The sequence below is a fragment of the Budorcas taxicolor genome, chromosome 7 (genome assembly GCF_023091745.1).
Source record: "Budorcas taxicolor isolate Tak-1 chromosome 7, Takin1.1, whole genome shotgun sequence".
In the NCBI taxonomy this organism is placed as follows: Eukaryota; Metazoa; Chordata; class Mammalia; order Artiodactyla; family Bovidae; genus Budorcas; species Budorcas taxicolor.
Window position 1 is genome coordinate 58,419,233 of NC_068916.1, and position 17,131 is coordinate 58,436,363.

At 37.4% G+C, this 17,131-nt stretch overlaps 1 protein-coding gene across 1 annotated transcript in view; it reads right to left on the minus strand.

The window, feature by feature from the left end:
* Positions 1-17,131, minus strand: part of JAKMIP2 (janus kinase and microtubule interacting protein 2) — a 56,300-nt gene that overhangs the window by 27,460 nt on the left and 11,709 nt on the right. The window contains exons 2-10 of the mRNA XM_052642723.1: positions 16,181-16,678; positions 12,509-12,718; positions 10,579-10,677; positions 8,726-8,872; positions 7,672-7,812; positions 5,542-5,598; positions 4,088-4,207; positions 2,750-2,878; positions 192-275 (exon numbers count right to left, since the gene is read on the minus strand). Of these exons, the coding sequence (XP_052498683.1) occupies positions 192-275; positions 2,750-2,878; positions 4,088-4,207; positions 5,542-5,598; positions 7,672-7,812; positions 8,726-8,872; positions 10,579-10,677; positions 12,509-12,718; positions 16,181-16,678 (1,485 nt within the window). The remainder of the gene's footprint in view (positions 1-191; positions 276-2,749; positions 2,879-4,087; positions 4,208-5,541; positions 5,599-7,671; positions 7,813-8,725; positions 8,873-10,578; positions 10,678-12,508; positions 12,719-16,180; positions 16,679-17,131) is intronic.

Here is a 17,131-nt window from a genome sequence, read left to right on the forward strand (position 1 = left end):
CTCTTGTAGCTGGGTTCACGCTCTGGCCAGCAAAACACCAGGGACAGAAACAGAGAGCTCAACATTCGGACACAGTTTGAGAAGATCACTGTGGAGAGCCAAGCCGTGTCCTGAATGGGCACAGGGTGATCTAGTGGAAGGTCAGATTGAATCGTCTGCATCTGCAGAAGTGCGAGCAACCAAATGCCTACCTGCCCTTTCTGAGCCAGAGTCGCTTCCAGATCTTCTATTTTGGCTTTATACCTTAGCACCTCGGCCTGGAGTTGTTCTTGAGCCTAGTGAAATCAAAATTCCAGAACTCAATAAGTAAAATGGTAGTTCTACATTTTTTCTTCCCGTCATGTTCCCTGATTAGAACTCAACAATGAGAGAGAAGAAAAAATAATTTTCTACCATTGAAGAAACTTTTAAATCTATTTTTACATTCTCAATTCTCTGCATATAACTTTCAGTGGCTCCCTTTACCATCAGGTTAAAATTTCAACTTTAGTTTGGGATTCGAGAACTGGTCTTACATTTCCAATCTTTCCCCACCATTCATCAGTTCAGGGTCCACTCCTTACCGCCTAGTGATCTCGTTTCCTAAATATGCCTTGAACCTCTCCATTTCTTTCTTTCTTTGAACAAGTGCCCTTCTGGAAAAGTCTTCTCGCGTTTGCCTCTCCAAAACCTTTCAAAGCCAATTTTGGGCCTTATATGTAAGTTTAAATGCAAATCTGTGTAAGTATTTATGTATGTATCTATCATGTGCTTTGTGTGTGTGTGTGTGTGTGTGTGTGTGTGTGTGTGTGATGTGTGTGCATATGCACACACATCAGCAGTTTGGGACACTGATTTGGATGGAATGACCTTATTTCATTTAGCATAGTTATTTTTTAGATTCTCTTCTATTCTCTCTCTATGTGATCCTATTATCTGTTTTTATTTTCTGCCATACACAGTTTTTGTTTTTCGTTGTCTTATGATCTGGATAGCTTCTTTGGTATAAAGTTGAACAAAATCAGCGATGGTAAGGACTATTTTCTTATTGTTCACTTGAGGAAAATATTTCTTTGAACTGTTAAATATTATATTTACCTTTATAAATTATAAAAATTATATTTAAAAATTTAAAAATTATATTTACCTTTATAATTACCTTAAAAATTTCAAACTTAGCTGGCAATTATTTTAACTTTGAATGAATTATTTTATGTTACCTTTAACCTATTTATTTCTTGTATTGAAACAACTGTCTTCTGTTTTCTCTGATAACTTTTTCACCTATAGTAACTATTTTTGTTATTTCTAATTTCTTTAAATTTATTACTCTTTTTCCCATATGTTGATTTGTTTTAGACTATTTTGCTTAGAATAGTAAGTTTTCTTACTTTAATGGCCATAAACATTTCTAAACCTGTATTTTGATGGGAGAGTGAGACTAAAGAGAGAACTGGTTTCTACATCATCACCTCTCCAAAAAACAAGGCATATGCTGTTATTTGCATTGACCAATCCTATGCTCATAAGAATGGGTAGTAAATACTGATAAAAGAATCCACAACTCTTATAGTACTTGGGCATAGACATGAAAGCACACACACATCCTTTCCTAATGATTGCTTATCTGTTTATTTCAATTCACCATGGGTTTTTTTTTTTTTTAAGTTTGCTCTTTTAGGTATGTGTGTGTGCATGTATGTATGTATGAATGCTACCATTGAAACATATATAGTTATAATATCTATCCTTTCCCACTAACCAACTTAACATAGTTCCTACAACACTCCTCAGTACACTGTAGACCTTCTAATAAGGAAATAAGATAAAATCACTGGATGGTCACATTCATTTTTGACCCATGTAAACTAACATATGAGGCAGTTATGGCATGGTGGTGATGACTGAACTCAGGAGGACTAGGTTCGTATCCTAGCTTTCCTATAAGCTACATATCCTGGCCTTAACATAACTAAGCTACATTTAACTTCTACTAAGCTACTATTTCCTCCCCTCTAGAAAGGAGTTAATAATAGCATCTAACTTATAGAGTTGTTTTAGGATTATATAAGATAATGTGTATAAAATACTCAGAACAATGCTTGAAATACAGCAAGGACTCAGTAAATGTCAAATATTAGTACTGTGTGTGTGTGTGTGTTTTAATAGACTTATGTGAGGCAGTTGCAAGATAATGGAAAAAAATTACTGACCTAGTAAAATATGACTTGGAATCAACAGTTTTCCATTTATTAGCTGTGTGATCTTGAGCAATTCAATTAACCTCTCTGAGCCTCAAATTCCTCTATTATAAAATACCTACCTTAGAGGGCTGGCACAAGGGTTAAGTGAGATATTATCAGTGACAATTCTCAGTAAGCTGTCAATGTAACGCTGGGCACTTATGAACTAAGAAAAGGAACTGGCTAACCATTGCTTTTGAAAGATGATTTTTTTTTCAAGCAAGAAACTAAACAAAAATGGATTATCAAAATTCAACACTGTCTAACTTTGAAAGTCTAAGCTTTCAAATAGCATAAATGAGAACTAGGCACTCAAATGTCTTTAAAGGAACAAAAGCATTGATCTAAGTTGGTTCTAATGTTTCTAGAGCCAGCGTTTGTTGACATAAAAGATAAAGCAGTTCAAAAGCTGCATTGGAGAGAAGGGTACAAGGAAAGCTATCCTACTGATACTTTTATGTCTGTGGCACTTTTATGCTACAGCTGTTGCAAGCCCATTCAGGGCACTCGCGCAGATGTACACTAACCTTGGCTTCTCTTTCAGCATCAATGATGCCTCCAGTCTGCTCCTGCAGGAGGGCATATGCTCTTTGGAGAGCCTGGTATTCTTTTGTTAATTGTCGGAATCTCAGCTCAGATTCTTCAGCTGCCAAACTCTTGAGGTTAAAAAAAAATAGCCAAAAAATAATTATGTTATGTTTATGTCCTGTGTCCATGCATATTGTTTAAAGAGAAATAAAAGTTTGCATAATTTTGGATTCTATGTAATTTTATTCTTAATTTTAAAGGATGTTACAGGCACAAACACTATAACACTTTTAAGATGCAAATTGCAGAAATATTTAAGTATTTACAAATAAAAGAAGCATTTACTTATTTATATATTTCTGATTATTGCCCATTTGGGATTGGTTACAGAAAATTGTGGACTTATACCCAGATTTTGGATGCAAATTTGAGGAGATATTAATCAGAATTTTAGTCTCAGTTCCTTGCAATATATTCATATCTAACAACTTCTTCCCCAGGTAAATTACAAAAACATAGTTTTACAGCTTTAGGTCTCAAACTTGAGAACGTAACACAATTATCAGAGAGGTTTGGGGATTCCATCCTCAAGATCCTGAGTCAAGAGTTGTGTGGTCCAGGAACTTCCACAGTAACTGAACACCCTAGATAGTTCTGCTGAAGGTGGCCTACAGAGCACACTTTGCTAAACACTGTCTTAGACTTAAATTCAAAAGTTTGTTCTTCTTACGGTTGTTGGAGGGAAGGGAGAGGGAAAGGAATAGTTAGGGAGTTTGGGATGTTCCTGTACACACTGCTCTATTTTAAATGGATAACCAACAAGGACCTACTATATAGTACACAGAACTCTGCCTGGATGGAAGAGGAGTTTGGGGGAGAACAGGTACACACACACATATATATATATATGGCTGAGTCCCTTTGCTGTCCACCTAAAACTATTACAACATTATTAATGAGCTATATCCCAATATAAAATAAAAAGTTTAAATAAAATAAATAAATAAAAACAAATCAGAAAAAAAAGCTTGTTCTTCTAAGCTTGTCATTTGGTTCACACTTTCTCTGGATGAAGAATTTGGGAGAGTAATTATATATATCTTGAAAAAAATCTTCAAGCTACAGAGCTGAACTTCAGAGAAGTTTCTACAAGGGCTACATAACTTAAGTGTAGCTCTTTTCCAAGAGGTAATAAAGCCAGGCAAGATCTCAAAACTGGTCACTGTTATGAGAGTATGTGCTTTTCATAAAGGAGATGAAAAGTGAAATGCTTTTTCTCTCCCTTCAAGGAAAGATGTAACGATATCAGAAAAGATGAGAAAAGTAAAAAAGCTTACCTCATCCAAGTCATCATCAGGAGTAGCTGGTGTTCGGTCTGTTCTAAATGAGGCCATTGATGATGTTTCTGAATCCATGGAGTCCTCATCATAGCCAATAAATGGGTCCAAAACAGGCCTCTAATGGAGGGACAGCACACATTTACCAAAAAAACTAAGTGGGGAAAGTCGACACATTACCAACACACTGTCAACTGCAGACATGCAAATGAACAGGGAACACATAGCTCCTTTAATGTTTCTTTGATAAAATAAACATATTAAGCATGAACACAATAATTCCAATAAATGTTTCTTCTATGTTATTTCACTTTGATACTTTGGAGGAAGATTAATATTTGGCTCTCTTCATAAAAACCTTGGATCCTCTCTTATGTTACATTGTATATCATGCTGATTTTATGTGATTTCTTCTGTTGGGTATTTAAGCTATAATCAAGAAGTTCTGAAAGTTCAGGTATCTATGAGAAGGGATTATCAAATCCTATCATCTTCATTCCACACACCCGTGGGTGGATTCATGTCAATGTATGGCAAAACCAATACAGTATAAAAAAAATTAAAAAAATTAAAAAAAAATGAGGCAACTGTTTTTTTGTGTTTTTAAATACTATAAACATTTTCCCATATCTTCATTATTCAATGGCATCATTTTAAGTGGCTTTATAATTTTTACTTAATTACTATTTTATATTTTTTAAAGTATAAATAATGTGATTAATATCTACTACATATATTTTGCAAAGTCTATAATTAATTTTCTTAGAAGACCTTATGATTAAAGAAATAAACATGTATTTGGGCTTTGGATACATCTTGTCATTCTATCTTTCTAGAAAGTAGGAAACATTTGTACATTTCACTGGTAGTAGATTCAAGCCCCCATTTTTTTGTACCTCAATGTGCGTTATCAAATGAGGCAATTGTTTAAAAAAATCAAACAAACTGACAAATTAAATAGCAAAACTTTGTGGATTTTAAGAGGCTATACAGATATTACAATTGGCATTATCAATACTATTGCCCAAGTGAATAAAGAAAATATAATTTAATCAATTATAGGATGGGTATCAGATGCTAATATTATTCATGGGAGACATCAAATCATATGTCATGCATGTTCTTGAAGCGTGACTCTCCAGCTTGTCAAATAACAGATAACCCTTTCTACGTCAAATCTAGTGGGTTCTCCACTCAGAAAACCTGTACTAAAGCAAACACTTTCAGCTTAAAATCTACAACACAATTGTTTTTTTCAACAACACAATCACTTTTGGACTTCTAAGAACTATCAAGAGGAAAGATTTTCTTCTGGCAAATAAACCCCATGCTCTGCTACAGCTCAGGAATATCTGATTTATCATGTCTTTGCAGGAAGATGCCTTGGCAAGCCTCACTCCTCTGGCTGTGCTTGTGTGTGTGGCAAAAGCCTGATAACCTAGTTTCCTCATTACCTTAATTGGCTTGGAACTTCTTCTATGCTTTCTTCTACGAATGAGCTTTTCCCGGTCCTGGAAAAGAGATGAAAGGCTTTTTAGATCTTGAGTTGGTACATATTTCCCTATAGGTTTTTGTTTTGTTTTGTTTTGAAAGACAGAGTTGTTTTTTCCATGAGGCATGACATATTTCTATTTAAAATAAGATTATGTTTAGTAAAATTGGGCAATTTTGGATTTGATACTTAAGTATTTTCAAAGGAAGAATATTTTACAACTTTTCATGATAATCTGTGTGGATCTGAGAGCCTCACAGTCAGGAAGTACACTGTGCTCCTAATTGGCATCCTTTATTTTATACTTGAAATGAACTACAAAATAGCTATTCATTTTTCTCCTAAAGTAGGATTCTTCAGTTTCCTCAGATCCCTCCAGGCCAGAATACTAGCGTGGGTAGCCTTGCCTTCCTCTAAAGGATCTTCCCAACCCAGGGTTTGAACCCAGGTCTCCCGCATTGCAGGCTGATTCTTTACCAGCTAAGCAACAAGGGAAGCCCAGGAATACTGGAGTGGTTAGCCTATCCCTTCTTCAGCAGATCTTCCTGAACCAGGAATCAAACGGGGTCTCCCGCATTACAGGTGGATTCTTTACCAACTAAGCTCAGGGAAGCCCAGATATAATGACTGATTTCTTAATTCATTCTTTTTGCGAAAGGAGATACTCTGGGAATTTGGTGTCCACCTTCTAAGTATTCCATATGGTTATTGTACAAATTCAAAAGTAGAAGAAATAAGTAACACTTATGTCTGTCTGAAAGTCTGAAATAAGTAACACTTATGTCTGTCTGAAAGTCTAGAAATGCCTCAACATCTCAAAATTCTGTAAGAAACTTAGCTTAAACCTAGGATACTCAAAGTCAAGCAAATTCTTAGACTAGTGAATCTGTGAGATTTATGAGTTATTAAGGATGTGGAACTGAAGTGAGGGGCATAGAGATTTGAAGGGCATGTTTAACAAATAACCTAGATTAAGCCAGTGGTGTTCATTTTTTCCCCACCTTTATAAACAAAAATAATTTGATCATCCAATCTCAATATATTCAAAACTTTAAAAATTTATACTTAGATGACTCTCCTTAATGCCGCATATGCATTATAACATACACTCAATATAGAAAATTTTTAAAGGGTGAACCATAAATAATTATAAGCAGAATTTATAATCCTTTTTGTCCTCAATAGCAGTAAATCATGTTGTTCACACTACTCTGGAGAATACTGTCTGAAGTTCTCCCATCACTAGTTCATTTCTGTAAGCCTTGGCTTGGTCGTGAAGTTAGAGTGATCACAGATGTCACTTGCAGAACAAAGACAGAGAGGCAAAGGGGAAAACCCAAATGCAGATACAGATCTTAGTCCAAGCTGTTGATAACACAGGCTTCCCTTGTGGCTCAGCTTGTAAAGAATCTGCCTGCAATGCAGCAGACCTGGGTTCAATCCCTACGTTGGGAAGACCCCTTGGAGAAGGGACAGGCTACCCACTTCACTCTTCTAGCCTGGAGAATTAGAGTTGGACATGACTGAGTGACTTTAACGTAACATAGGTCTCAGCCAGATGCAGATGGGAGTAACAACTGCTTGACCTACTTCAGCAGGTACTGAAGTCCTCAGAACATCTGGACTGGAATTTCAGCTGTCATGTCATTGTGACATTGCTGTTCATTTGACAAATATTTATTAAACTACCAGACACTGAATCAGGGAAATAAGAGGCCTATAGTCCTGTTATTGTAGGCAAAATATTTCATCTCTGAGCCTCAGAATCTTGATACTAGAAGGTAAATTATAAGATATATCACACCATCAACCTACTCATATATAATACATTTGGGAATTCTTTTAATGTGCTCTGTAGCTATTATTTGAGTTATCAAATTAGTTAACAAAGGATTATAACTGAAAAGATAGAAAACAGTTAAAGGATATAAAGGAGTTTTGGAATAGTCTTTTGAACCTATTTACATATTGATCACATGAACTTGGACCTTTGGGGCTAATTCAAAATTATTAAGTGCTTCTAGTGTATGCTGATTTCTTGCCTACTTGTCCTTGAGAACAGCTTAGAGTTTACAGATTAACGAAGACCTACCCTTGTGAGCTCATCAATAATGTTCTGTTGCTCAATGACCTGAAGTTTTAGAAACTCTGTCTCTTGTTCTTCATTAGCTTGATCGAGGTCATTTAGAGATTTTAATTTCTTCAAGGGTGGATGGGATGTGATTTTTTCTCTCTGAGTTGAAAAAAAAAAAGAAAGTAGAGGTGGAGACTTTAAAAATCCCAAACTTCAGTGGTTAATATAAAATGTTTGTAGAAATTTTATGAGGTTCCAGCTAAATGTGAAAACTGCCTAGCTTCAACACATAGACACACACACCAACTAATATCTTCACGTATATTCTGTCTGCTATAATAGGTGGAAATCATTGGGAATGTCTGAAGACCTCTACAGCTGGACTAGAAGTCTGAAAGAGTACATTAGCACATCACCTCTCTATATAAGGCAAATGATGGCATCTATTTCCAGTTATTATGGAAGATCTTAGAAGATGTGGGTACTTACTATACTGTTCTATAAAGAATACATTAGTAAAACTCTTGGAAGGGGGCTTCTTTTTAAAACATTTTATTTTTAAAAAATTTTAGTGAATCATATTTGATTTACGATGTGTTAATTTCTTCTGTAGAGCAAAGTAACTCAGTTATACATATGTATACATATGTATTCTTTTTTCATACTCTTTTCCATTCTGGTTTATCATAGGATAATTGTGATATCACAGGATATTGAATACAGTCCCCTGTGCTGTAGGAGGGCCTTGTTGTTCATCCTGGAAGCAGGCTTCCATGGCTGAGGAGACAGGTGGGAACTCTGCTTCTCTATTTTGGAGCTTTTGGAGAGTGTGCAGATTCCTGGAAGTGCTCCTATCGTTCTGCAAAATTTAGAAACTCCATAAAATTCAGAGCCAGCAGCCTGCTCTTGATTTCTTCCTTATGGGTTCTTCCTTCTTATAAGGGAAGAATCTAAACTTTCACAAACAGCACTGTATAACATTTTAAACATAAACTGGGGAAGACCAGGAAGGCAGGTTAGTGGCATAATAAAAACAAGGAAGCTGCCCTTTTGCAGAGTGTGTGATACACACCATTTCTGAATTTTCCTTGGTAACGGCTTTTAGTTTCTCTTCCATGCGCTGCAAAGACACCATCAGTTCATCATTTCTCTTGGCGAGGCACTTGTTCCTTTCCAGAAGAGGTTTACATTGTTTTTCGGTTTCCCGCACACGCTTTAACTGGGAAGACATAAGACAATGTGTCCCTCTGTTTAGAGTCTGAAAATAACTGCATTATAGCAACAGCCACCAAAAAAAGTGTAAACTATATGCAGGATATTTTAAACATAAACATCTAAAAATTATGAAAACAATTCCTACTACCAATAAGCAAATGAAAGTAGCACAAAAGAAAACGAGCGAAAGACAAAGGGCAAATCACACAGGATATCAAAAAGGCCACTAGATATTTGGAAAGTTACTCTGCCTCATTAGTAAGAAGGAAAATAAAAATGAAAATTTTATAATAAGAATATACCTCATACCCACCAAAATGACCAAAATGATCTATAATATTATCTTTACATGTTTATGAAGACAAGGAGAAGATGCAATTCATATATTATTGGAGGGAGTTTAATTGTCACAACAATTGTGGAAAACTGCTCGGTAACAAGTGCTGACACTGACTGCATGTATACTCTATGATCCAGTAATTCTGCCCCTTGGTATAGTCCCCCCAGACATGAACATATTTCTCACCAGGACATGATGTAGTAGAACCATAAACAACTTTAAACTATCATAGAACAACAGATATGTCCATTAACAATAGATGAATAAATATATACATATACTTACCATATGTAATTGTATATACATATTGTACCATATATTTTTATAATAAAATATATATATACCATATACTTCTATAATGAAGAAGTGAAGTGAAGTCAAGTCGCTCAGTCGTGTCTGACTCTTGGCAACCCCATGGACTGTAGCCTACCAGGCTCCTCCCTCCATGGGATTCTCCAAGCAAGAGTACTGGAGAGGGTTGCCATTTCCTTCTCCAGGGGATCTTCCCGACCCAGGGATCGAACCCGGGTCTCCAGCATTCCAGGCAGATGCTTTAACCTCTGAGCCACCAGGGACGAATAGGATGGAGTTGTGAACATGAATGAATTCTATATGCAACACAATGAATGACTCTCATCAATGTAACACTGAGCAAAAAGCCAGACACAAAAGGATAATTATTGTATGATTCCATTTACAACACATTTTTTTGGTGGTTATTGGACACACTGCACAGCTTGTGGTATCTTAGTTTCCTGATTAAAGATTGAACTTGGGCCCTGGCCGTAAAAGCATTGAGTCCTAAGCACTGGAACTCCAGGGAATTTCCTACAACACATTTTTAAAATGGCGATCGACATCTATAGTAAGAGAATTCAGTACCAAGGTTAACTTCAGAAGGATGGTGATCAAGGATGGTGATCGAGAGAGGTCTCAAGAAGGGGAAGTTCGGAGATGCTGGTAGTCTTCCACTTAACTCATCAGGCTAGTAGTTACATGAGTACTACACATTGGGCATATTTATTGAATTGTACCTTTATTATTTGTGTACTTTTCTTTACTATTCTGTACTATAACATCATATATACTACTATAGGGGCTTTCCAGGTGACTCAGTGGTAAAGAATCCACCTGCCAGTGCAGGAGACAAGGATTTGATCCCTGGGTCAGGAAGATCCCGTGGAGTAGGAAATGGCAACCCACTCCAGACTTCTTGCCTGGAAAATTCTACGGACAGAGCAACCTGGTGGGCTATAGGCTATGGGGTCGCAAAGAGTTGGACATGACTGAGTGAATGAATGTGGACATACTACTATAACAAAATGCCTAAAAAATAATAAAATTTGAAAAAAAATCTGCTTAGAACTCACCAATTCATTTCGTTCATCTCCAAGCAAGGTATTCCTGTCTTCTAATTTTCTTATCGTGGCGTTCAACTCAGCTATTCTCTTTTGATTTCTTCGCAAATCCTACCCAAGAAAATTAAAATGGGAATTTCTTCAACAAAACTTTTCACAAAGTTTCAGAGTACTACTCTTAAAAGTTAACAGGCTTAGTTCCTTTCATCTGGCTTATGAGTTGAGAGTAAAATGTCCTCTTATTCAGAAGAGAGTAAATATTTACCTTATTCCAAACCCCCAAATTCACTGCTTGGGTTTAAGATCACGCCTGGTTGAAACTGCAAATGAATTCTATGTGGCAGATGCTCCCTGGGGCCCTGACTCCTGACAAAGGAAGTGGTAGAAAGCTGGATCAGTCTATGAGACCTGTGAGCTGTGAGATCAGGGTCATGCTGTGATTACATGAGGCCCAAGGAGCATCCCTTACGGCACGGCTGCACAGTGCTTCCCACAGGTTAGAGGGGCGTCCTGTTACTACATTCAGCCAAAGGGAGTCTAGAACAGGAGGTGGGGATGGGATCTGCAAATTCCTGCATACCTTTGGAGAAAAAGGTCAGACTCAGAAGGCTGGTGCATTGCCTCCATGTATGAGACACAGTAGATTAATGGACAGACTTTGCTGGTAGATTTTGCCCAGATCAGCTGGCTTCCACACTGGTGTAACAGACATGGAATCACTTCACACATAGCAATCATACATTAATTCTGTGCTCTAGAGTCCACAGGACCATCACACACTTACATGTCCATTATCATCTTACATGTTGATAGTGCTCTACTGTTGACAAAGCAGTTCCACACACATTATATCTCTGGATTCATAGTATCCTGGAAGATTTTGCAGAACTGAGAAGATTTAGGGAGGTCTAAGTTGTTCAAGGCCTCTAACAGTAGCTCAATAACTAGCATACATTGGATGCTATGCACCAGACTCCATGCTCAGTATCTTGCATATCTTTTCTCCTAACCTCAGACTAGCTCTGTGCAGTACCACTATTGCCTCTGTTTTACAGACAAGCGAACTCTGAGCTGTCAAAGGATCTGCTAAAGTCACACAACAATTGGCAGATCCAGAATTTAAACTAAAGGGTATGACTTCAGAACATATTCTCTTGACAATTTTGCTACACTGCAGGTAGGTGTCAGTGATAGAACTAAAACTTACATCTGCTAAAATCTAGTTCAGTATTCTTTCTCCTACCTACCAGGAGAGATATATATATATCCATAAATTATTCATTACTGAGTTCTAAGTATTAGCAATACTTTGAAATCTATCTTTGTTCCTAAATAATACATTGCCATCTTTTTAGCAGGTAAATACTTTGAGAGATAAAAGATATGAAACTAAACTATATACAAGCTGATTTCTATCACTACATTTCTAAAAATACTTTCTCATATAAAATGATGAAAATACAGGAAAATAAGTATCAAACTCAACCAGACTTGAAGTTTCCAGATGACGGTTACACATGATTTAGTCTTTTACACAGTTACACATTTTGACCCCTGTACCTGATAACCATTTTTACCAGTTTCCAACTCAATTGTTCATACAAGGGAAAATTCCCAGTCTTGGCAAGAGGCAAAGTATTTTCATCTAATTGACGATTCTTAAAATACACTGATGTCGGACAGGTATCATTTGGCTAGAAAAATTCTATGAAGAATTTTAAAAGATCTGTAATTCTCTTGTGATCAGCTAATAGCAGTTCAGATCACTCTGTTGTCTATGAGTATAGAAAACCCTGCTCCCAAGATACTCCCTGGTTTTATAGCAGGAGATAGAATTGATTTCTCTGTAGTAAACAGGAAAAGAGCTTAAGTGAAAAGTAAAACTTAGGTACTAAATAAAAGATGACTCCTGAGTCTTTAACTTCAATTTGAATAGACTTACCGGACTGCTGCAGTGTTCAGAGCCGTCTCCTGCCCTTCCTGGGATTTCTCGTTTCGGACTGCTCATGTTACATTCAGCCTCCTTGACCAGAAAGAGCTGTTCATCCAAAGCCTCCTTCTGGAGCTGGAGCTTCTGTACATAGCCTGTTTGGGTCTCCAGTTCCTTTTCCAGAGAAAAGATGATCCTGTCCTTGGCTTTGATCTCATCCATCTGAATTAAATGACACCCAGGACATTTTATTTAACAATGCTGCAAAGAAATGCATCTTCGCAATGGTATGAGCTTAGCTTCTTTCTGCTCATTGAAACAGGAAAAAAGAATCATGAATACGACAAGTATATTTAATTCAGGAATAAGGCAAAACTGGTGTCAAAGGGGGTAATATTTTTCTCTCTAGTATATCCTGTGTAGATGCTGTGATTCAGTATATTGTTTGAAATAGTCTGAGTGGTTGGATATAGAAAGCAAAAGTTAACTCGAAGACAGGTTATTAGTGTTAATTAAAGACAGATATTAAATATTCTACTACAATGTCTCCCAGGACAATGTGTGATGTTACTTCCTATTTGGGGAAATGATCTTTGAATTCCTTTTAAAAAGCAGTAACAACAATAAGCAGGTCATTTGTACCTGAAGAAGCTTCAGTATTTCTAGTAGCCTCATTATTTTCTAAGGCCAGTATGTTTGCATTCAGGTGGTGATTTTGTCCTTCCATGGTTCATATTATATAGCTCCTTTCATTCCTATCCATTTTCCAGAGCAGCCAGTTCTTAGCAACCATTTTATTACTACCATCAGAAAATCATGGTTGGGACAAGAACACGAATGGAAAATACCCGGCAATATTAACCACTGTTTTCCCACCTGTATCTGTGGGATATATATATTGTTAAGTCTGAGCATGGTCTCAGAAATACTTCTCAACTAAAGGCCAAAAGTATTTGGTACCCGTTGATCAGATTTCCACCAGACTAAAAACTTTCTGCCCCCTGAGTGAGGGCTAGTGAAATTATTGTCTATAAACAATCTTTGAAGAAAGCATAGCCTTTGGGTAAAGCCTTTCTTCTCATTTCATTATATTTTATGAGAATATTAAAAATGGAAACAGAGTAGGCAAGTAGACACATTTAATATAAATAATATTATGCTGTTCTCCTCTTTATAAGAGTGTCTCCTTACACATAACAAATCACTTTGTATAAATATTTCTTTGCTGTGTTCCTAAGACCAAAATACATTTTGAACATATTTGAGACAGAAATTGTGTTATATAATCACATTTCCCCACATGTAACTATTTGTGAGCTAATGCCTCCAAGTCACATGATTAAATTTTAGGTTATTTTGGGGAGGTCATGGTCCTGGGATATCATCTGATAACTTGGCAAATAATCAAACACTGTCCTGTTAATTTGGGAGTAAAAGCATTGTCTTTATTTTTATCTCCTTGTAGGAGATGAGTCTAGTATTATTCTTATCTAAGAAGCATGTTCATTTGTTAGATCTGTTATCCATGGTTTATTTACAGTTTACCAGAGCTCCAGATCTGCATGTTCCTAGTTGGTTTTGAGGTACCCTACATAAATAAACCTGCTGGGAAATCATCTCATCACACCCATATAATCATTCTCATCATCATAAATGAAATTTATTGATCTTTTAATACATTTAATGCATTCAGGGTCTTACATATCTTATCTCATTTTGATACAATTCTATTATGTAGTTCTGTTATCACCGCTTCACAGGTGATGAAAGGACCCAAAGGGTAAAGAGCTTGATCGTGGTCATATGGCTAATAAATGATGAAGCCTGATTTAAAATATAGACTTATGACCCTCGAGCCCATGCTATTAGGCACTGTGCTATACTTATGCCAAGATTATCCTTGCAGCATTTTCTCAAAGTGGTTTTCTGTAGACTATCAAGTAACTAGTGTCAAGGAGTCTCAACTGCATACTGGTTATAAGCATGGACTCTGGTTTCAGAATACTGAAAATCTTCCAAATTCCTAGTTCTTAAGTAGGGAGAGGGTACATATCAGAATTCCCTGGGGAAATTTTCAACACAGGATCACTCCCATTTATCTCCCTTTCTGTTCCACAAATGGAACTGGGTGTTGGGGTAAGAACAAGATTAGAAGGAAAAAATGAAGACAAGTACATCTGTATTACTGAAAAAGTTTCCCGTTTTTCTGTTTGCACTCAATTTTTGAACTAAGATTCAGAGAAACTAGATTTTACACTGTTACTCAGAGAGATACCATGCCTGTCTCTGCAATGTGCCAGTGAAAAGAAGTCATGAAAAAAATTATAACCATGGATGGGTGGATATATTAGTAGACTTACATTGAAACCATTGACAAATAAAAATATTTAATGTAAAATATTTAATTTTAAATATATTTAAAAAATATTTAATTTCATTTACCTACCTGGTGACTCCAGAGTTCACATCCTGATTCTTTCTTCAACAGCCATTGGTGTTTTAAAAACCAAAGGCAGGGCAGAGACCAATATTTCTGCACTGCGTTTGGTCTTTATTGTCAACCAATACAATAGCACGAATTGCAGATTAAAAAATTTGCAAAGTTTGGCAAAGGCAACATTTACAGTGACACTGTATTTCAGTACAAAGAAAATTACATATTTAATTTTGTCTAATATGTCCTCTGATAACCACTTTTTACATAAAATTGAAATCCTAGAGATATTGTCCAAGGGACATAATTAGAATTCTCAGAATATAAATGGTTAGACTCAATAGATACAAGAAGGAAAGTGTTTTTTAAGTTCTTTTCTAAGAAAATATTTTTAGAGAAGCACAAAGTATACTTGAATAGGTGATAGCTAATTTGATTATATATAACCCAGCTATAACTGGTGCTAAACATTCTGAATACAGATGCAAATAAACACTTCTTCTAAGACAAGGTCAATCTGCAACATTATAGCTTTCACACAGTAATTCTATTTACTTTTAAGGATAGTGAAAAGACTGATGTGGCTTTTGGTCATACATATTAAAAAAAAGCTTCAACTCAGTAGGGGTTGAAGTAAGTCTTAGAAATTGGTAATAGCAAGTAAGCTAGGTAGGAATGACAACCAATTTAAGAATTACAATGGTCCTTATTTTGAATTGCCTTCATTTACTCTGGGGAAGAAGATCTATTTGTAAAATGACTAGGGGTTTTATAGCTCTGCTTCTTGCTTTCAGACATGGTTCCTGGGGAGAAAACACGTGAATTCCTCAGTATGTTCCCAGTGGCTGCCATTTTCAGACAGCTTGAAAGCCAAAGAAAATCCCCCAGCCCCTGTAAAAACATTTTACAAATGGAAAGCCTACAAAACATGCTGATGTTGGAAGAGTATATCATTCAGAAAATTTTTATATACACCCAAGGAAACGAGCCATTAAATAAATACCTTGCCATACGTGTGAGGCTAGAAATTTCCCATCTTTATGAGAAAGATGACTCCAAAATCTTTTACCTTTTACAATGCCAATTTTGGCCTGGCATCTATTTGCCTATCGACTTATATTATATTTTGAACAGCACTAGACAGAAGAGGGGCACTGCTTGTAATCCACTCACGAAAAAACACCTGAAAAAGCAAGCCCCAAGGCTGTCTGAAGCCTGGAAAGAGAACGGTTCTGCCCTGGGTTACTAACCAGCCTCCGAATATCCCGTTCCGACTCCCACTTGATCTTGGAGATGGCTTCCTGGTGGGACTGATGCTCACTCCTGAGGTCCCCAGCCTTGATTTTATCCGCTTGGATCATGTTGCTGAGCGCCTCATCCACCTGCTTCTTGGCCGTTTTCAGGTCCGCAATCTCCTGTAAGAGCTTAAGGCGCTCGGCATCGAACAGTTTCCGGGCCTCCTCACGGGCCTCGATGGTGAGCGCTGTCCTTACTTTGTCGCTGCTGCCGTCCCGGAGCGCGCACAGCGCTGACTTGAGCCTCTGGATCTCGCCATCCCGCACCTTCACTGTCCGGGCCATTTCCTGCTCGTGCTGCTTGATGAGATTCTCCCGCACGGCCTGCAGCTCCTTCATCTTCTCCTCGTGGAGCTTGGCTTTGAGTTCCGTCACCAGGACCGTGTGCTTGCGCTGCTCCAGCTCGCGGATCCTCTTGGCTTCTTGAGTCTTCTCTCGTTCGAGTTTAGATACCTGAGAGGCGAAAGGAGGAAGGGAGGTGAGCCTCATGAGAAAGATGTGCTCCTAGGCAGGCTTGGCAGCTCAGATCCCTGGGATCTCCTAATGCTTTATCTCTTTTCAAATTCTAGCCCGCAGCGGTAGGAGGGAGGGTGCCCGCGGAAACCCACAGGCCTTTTTATGCAGGGAGGACAGCATGTGAGGGCTTCCCTGGTAGCTCAGCTGGTCAAGAATCCGCCTAAATGCAGAAGACCCCAGTTTGATTCCTGGGTTGGGAAGATCTCCTGGAGAAGGGATAGGCTACTCCAGTATTCTTGGGCTTCCCCTGTGGCTCAGCTGATAAAAACTCGACAGGCAATGCGGGAGACCTGGGTTTGATCTCTGGGTTGGGAAGATCCCCTGGAGAAGGGAAACGCTACCCACTCCAGTATTCTGGTCTGGAGAATTCCATGGACTGCACAGTCCACG